This window comes from Entelurus aequoreus, linkage group LG07 (assembly GCF_033978785.1).
Source record: "Entelurus aequoreus isolate RoL-2023_Sb linkage group LG07, RoL_Eaeq_v1.1, whole genome shotgun sequence".
Taxonomy (NCBI): Eukaryota; Metazoa; Chordata; class Actinopteri; order Syngnathiformes; family Syngnathidae; genus Entelurus; species Entelurus aequoreus.
In genome coordinates this window covers 21,309,748-21,315,592 of record NC_084737.1, presented here as the reverse complement: position 1 = coordinate 21,315,592, position 5,845 = coordinate 21,309,748, and the positions used below count along the sequence as shown (strand labels likewise).

At 40.0% G+C, this 5,845-nt stretch overlaps 1 protein-coding gene across 1 annotated transcript in view; it reads left to right on the top strand.

Annotated features, from left to right (window-relative positions):
* The first annotated feature begins 1,760 nt into the window (after positions 1 to 1,760).
* Positions 1,761 to 5,845, top strand: part of LOC133653260 (leiomodin-3-like) — a 9,117-nt gene continuing 5,032 nt past the window's right edge. Inside the window, exons 1-2 of the mRNA XM_062052341.1 lie at positions 1,761 to 2,242; positions 2,329 to 4,057. Coding sequence (XP_061908325.1) covers positions 1,955 to 2,242; positions 2,329 to 4,057 — 2,017 coding nt within the window. The 5' untranslated portion in view covers positions 1,761 to 1,954. The remainder of the gene's footprint in view (positions 2,243 to 2,328; positions 4,058 to 5,845) is intronic.

Sequence of the window (5,845 nt, the reverse complement as noted above, 5' to 3'; positions counted from 1 at the left end):
TTCAAGTTCCTCCTTTTGGTGGGTCGCAACCAACTTTGTAAGCAGCTAGGCGATGTGTCACAACGGCAGAAAAGTAGCTTGGTTAATATGCAGCTCACAACAGGTATGGAGCGTTGTTGGCGGTTTTTGGATGTTTTTTTTGGTGTTTTTTTTTACCTGCAGTGTTTGCCACCTCGTACTAGCAATTTTCAATATTTAGAAGGCACATAAAATAGAAAGGCTTGTGTGTTCTCTTAAATAGGGACTGTGGATAATGGGCAAAATTCCAAAAAAACGTGCAGTTTTCCATTTAAATGGATTCTGCAGATTGTGAAGGTGAATGCAACTTAATATGTTCGTTATAGCAGACTGTGTAGTCGATGAACTTTCATCCTGTCTTTCATTTAACATGAATGTATTCTGTCAATATTGTTAATAGTTTGTCATTTGTCGTCGTAAGTGCCGTGATGTGCTTTTTCAAAATGCATGTAGAGAGTGTCAGTTTGATATGAACAACTTTGATATGACACAGACCCATAGGTGTAGGAACTGGGGGGACGTATACACCCTGCCACCCCAATATTAGAGACAGAGAGATTTGTCCCACCCAAAAATTATACCGCATAAGAGAATAAAAATGTTTGATTTTGAAATCTTTAACTCTTGTGCTTTCATTTTGAAAGTGCAATAGCATAAAGTCACTGGCACTTACTCCTCTTTCCTTGCTGACGAGAGTGGAAGGCAAGAGACGGCGATCTTTAAAACAAGGTGCAGGGAACATTGCCTTAAATATGGCTTAGTTATAACTTCTGCCAGTTTATATTCATACCTAATGTTTATTTATTTTTTTAAGAATAATGTCAGTGTGAGTAATGGCTACACAACACAAGGACGACACCTAATCATATTTGACCATTTGTCAACACGTATAGTATGACATTATACTAAATATGTGTAAAATGTCTTACTAGGAGGATGATAGTACACAGAGTAATGAGGCAGTTGAAGCAAAGACAATTGGAGAAGGTCAGGTGAGGTCAACAATTAGTGAAATATGTATTAGCCCATTGTTACTTTTTTTTAAAAACAACATTTTAACAATGAGATAATTAGTAAACCAGGGAAGAGATAGGTGTGTGGTACGATCATAATAATACAAAAATATATTATAGATTTTAATATACAGTATCCAGAAAGCAGAACAGGTGACGACTGATGTCAAGTTGATATTTTAAAGATGCATTTAATGATCTATTTAATTATTTCCTCGGTTCTATTATATTTTGGGTTAGGTTATGAGAGTACTGTCATCCGTCATGTGTCCCACCCCAGTATTCCCCATGTTAAACTCATTCCTACGCACTTGCACAGACCACCGCCAAAAAACATATTCACATTTGTTTTCTCACACGTTTGTACATTCAGTGTGTAGTTCTCGGTATCTTGTTCTGTGTCATGATGAAATATTTTCCACTACGAAGAAGGATGTTAATAAATACTTGTGTGACTCATTAATGGCTGCTGTCATTACTTAACAACTGCCCTCTATTATAAATACACTGATCTAGACAAGACATTTACAATTAACAATATACATTTGGTAAACATCTTTAGGATTTTCAAAAAATAATCATTTTTATTAGAGTTTTTTTGCGCTCCTGTTGTGTTGCCATCAGGCCTTAGAAAATGATCCACCTGCTGTTGTCAATCCTCCAGTTATCATTTGCCTGAAGCAACTGCTATCCTAAAAGATGCCACTGGCCAACGGGGAGAAGGGCTGATAGCATGCCTTTCGCCCCCCTGCTTGTTCCAAAAATATCTCCCATGCACTTTGAGGCGTTTTAATTTTAGACTACACATGAAGAGCAAAGCAACTTTAGCTGCAGTTAGGGGCTTGCCAGTTTGCTCTGTCTGGTGTCGCTGTTCTGACATTCGTTTTGCCTCCTTTGATCAAATTTGATTTGAGAGCACAATAATGTCCAACAATCGAGATACAGAGGATCTCAATGAGGAGGACATTGATGAGGATGAACTCCTGGCTATGCTTTCACCCGAGGAGCTTCAAGAGCTCCAGAGTGAAATGGATGTTATCATTGCGCCAGATGAGAGCGTTCCAGTTGGACAGAGGCAGAAGGACCAGACGGAAAAGCCTCCGACTGGAAGTTTTGACCACAGGTCGTTGGTTGGCTACCTTTACTTGGAAAAAGAGTCCACACGTATGCTTGAGGAAGAAAGAGTGCCTGCTACTCTGCTGCCCAGTGAGGTAAGAGAGCAGATTCACACAGATTTAGAAACAATATCATAATGGATCTAGTTCTGATATATGGTCTCATTGCTTGTCTAAATCAGAGAACTTTGGAGAAGGAGGCAGAAGAGAAAGAAAAAGGAAACATTGTGGAAGACGGGCCCGATGAAGTGATTGAGAAGGTAATTGAGGAGAAAGTCGTAGATGGTACTGGAGGAGTAGAAATAATAAAAGAAGTGTTTGAGGAAACTGTTGAAAAGTTCAAAGAGAGCAATGAAACAGACACAGAGATCCATAAGAAAGACGATGAAGTAGAGTTAAAGCCAGCTGTGAACGAGAATAAACATGAAAGTACGGAACCGCGGGCTGACAGGGACACAGAAAAGGAAACAGAAAGCCACAAAGATGCAACAACAGAAGTTAAAGAGGGATGTAAAACGACAGACACTTTGTCTCCCATCAAGCTCCGAGATGATGCAAAGACGAATGAATCCATGGATAAACCCCAGCAGAAAGAAGAGAAAAAAATTAATAAATTGAAAATTTCCAACCTGGCACTGAACAATATCAAAATGACGTCACGGCCTTCCGGAAATGAGACAAACTTGGAGTCGACGCTTGACAAGATCCGCAACAACAACCCATCTGTCACAGAGGTGAACCTCAACAACATAGAAAACATTCCCAAAGAGATGCTCCTGGACTATGTCAACGCCTTGAAGAAGAACAAATATGTGAAAACTTTCAGCATCGCAAACACTGGTGTCGATGAAAACATTGCGTACAACCTGGCCAACATGCTCCGCGAGAACCGCAGCATCACCACTCTGAACATGGAGTCCAACTTCATAACAGGAAAGGGAATTGTGGCCATCATACGTTGCCTCCAATTTAATGAGACTCTCACTGAACTAAGATTTCACAACCAAAGGCACATGCTGGGTCACCATGCCGAGATGGAGATCTCACGTCTGCTCAAGGCCAACAACACCCTCCTGAAGATGGGGTACCATTTTGAACTGCCAGGGCCAAGGATGGTGGTGACTAATCTCTTGACCAGAAACTTGGACCGCCAAAGGCAGTTGAGAAAGGAGGATCAGAAGCAACAGCAACTTAAAGAGCAGAGGGACGTCATGAAGATGTATGAGAGTAGTCTAAACCTGCCTCCAGGTTTACTGGAGATGCTTGGGTATATACCACCCCTAGAACTCTTGCAGAACCATGGGTTTGTCACAACACCAACACCAACAACAACACCAACACCAAAACCAACACCAAAACCAACACCAAAACCAACACCAAAACCAAAAGAACTGAACACCATCCCTCCTGTGGAAGAAGAGCCGGAGCCCAAGAAGCAGCTCAAACGCAACAGCATTCCCAAACAATCTAGTGCTGAACCCCAAAACCCACTGAGGGATGTCCAGCTAAAAAGAACTCCCAAGAAACGCAACCATTTTCTAGAGTTAGATCGAAGGGATGCCAGCAAATCAGATAGAGAAAGTTTCCAACTGAGGAAGACTCCCAAAGTAAAGAACGCAGGCACCCAAGGGATGTCGGATGAAAAAGCAAACCTGAGCGATGTGATAAAGACGTTGAAACCAGTTTCCCGCAGACGAGTGCCTCCAAAGGTTGATGAAACCCCACGTGATGCACTGCTCAATGAGATCAAGAAGAGTAACGTGGCTTGTCTTAAATCTGTGAGTATACAACTGTGCTTGGTAATTAATGGTCCAAATAAGTCTAGATCAGGGGTCATCAACATTTTCCAGACCAATCGGCCTCAAACTGATGGAAAGATACAGCGGGGACCTTACCTTAACTATGTATCTTGTACACAATGTTTTTTTAAGTAAAACTGGCCTTTAAAGGTTCTTGTTAAATGGTGGTTTCTGAGGTGGAAGGTAGGCTTATCTCTCTTCTGCTTCTGTTTTTTGCCACTTTACAAAACCAAAAAAATTCAGATCCAAACACTTAGACATACACTAGCTAGGCTTTGGGCCAAACACGAAGCTCTATCAGACGTGCTTCATAATTGGTAAAGCAGAGATAGGGCTGGGTCGTCCTCATTGGAGGGACAGGTGAGTAGACTGATGCCCTTCTTGAAAGACCTCCTTAGCATGGCTAAGTCATGGCTAGTCTCCCATGTGAAAAAGCTGTGCAATTGCGCAAATTTTCAGTTAACACATAGAAGATGCTCACTCTGGGTGGAGCAACCCTCAAATATAGACGTTCCCAGTCGCATCGGGTTTGCCTGTATCTCCCATCGACATAAGTATTTTAGCTCCTGCGCACTTCCAAGGTTGCAATAAGCTCAGGGTCCCGGGGAACGTGAAACATTATATTGCACTTGAAGTTTGGATGCAGTGTATACCGCACATAATAAAATTATCAGAGACATTTCCAGAAAGCTTATCAAATCTATTCTAATCGCTTCAATTGAGACACCTGGAGACCTCCATTGAGATGAGGATTAAGGAGCATAACGCCACTTTGAATTAACTATCAAAATTCAACATGCACATTGTTGTCTTGTCTGCTAGAGTGGAAAAGAAGAAGAGTCGACCACAGCAAAAAAGGGGCCAAACGTATCGGTCGTGTTTGGACATAAAGCTGGGAGTAACGGACTTTCACAACGATTTGATGTGGTCTGTAAGACCATCGTTTAACTATGCGACTACAGAAAATACATAGATAATATAGTGTCTATCAACTGATTTCATTCATTCTGTCACAATTATTATCAATTGTGACAGCTGTCAAAGCTCACCCTCAAACATCACGGCAGAATTTTTAACATCACAAATAAAATCAAGGAGGGTTATAACAAGTGAAACCAAGTTTAATCTACAGAATTACACCCAGACGGAAGGAGAGGCTGTTGCATGCACACATTACATCACCATGGCGACACACGACAACCTGACAAGCGCAGCTTGGATTGATACAGCCTTTTCAAATTTAAAGTTTTATCTTCTTCATGGATTTCACAAATCCATGTTGCATTGTTTTTTTTTACGCTGCCAAAAAAAAAAAAACCTTCACGAAAAAGTCTGCATCATAAGAAATGAGCCTGTTTTCATACACGACTTTAAGCACTTATCTAAATTACGCAGAGTGAGCGTGTTCGCAGGTTGAATGGGAAAATACGAAAAAGAGAAACGTGCGTAACTTCAAGAACACTTAAGCGCAAAGTAAAGAATAGGACCCGATGTGTGCATTGCTGACTGAAAGACGTCCTCTACCTTCATAAATTAATGCACTGTAAACCCTAATGCTCAAGAATAATTAATTAAGAATAAGTAGTGTAGAACTTAAAAAGTTGTTAAAAGTTGTACTTACTTAAAAATGTTGAGTGTGAGTAACATTTTCCTTCTTTTTGAAGTTTATTAAACGTGTTATTTTTTAATGAATATTAACTTTTTTGCAGATTATGTAACTGCTACTTAAAATAATGCAACTCACAGTTACATTAAAGACTCAAGTGATTAAACATAATTGTGTCTTACTTTGAAAGAGAAAAATCAATAAATCAAATCAATAATAAATTAATAATGAATCAACTGCATTATAGATTAGTATTGTTATTATACTCTGTGTGTGTATGTATATATAAATTAT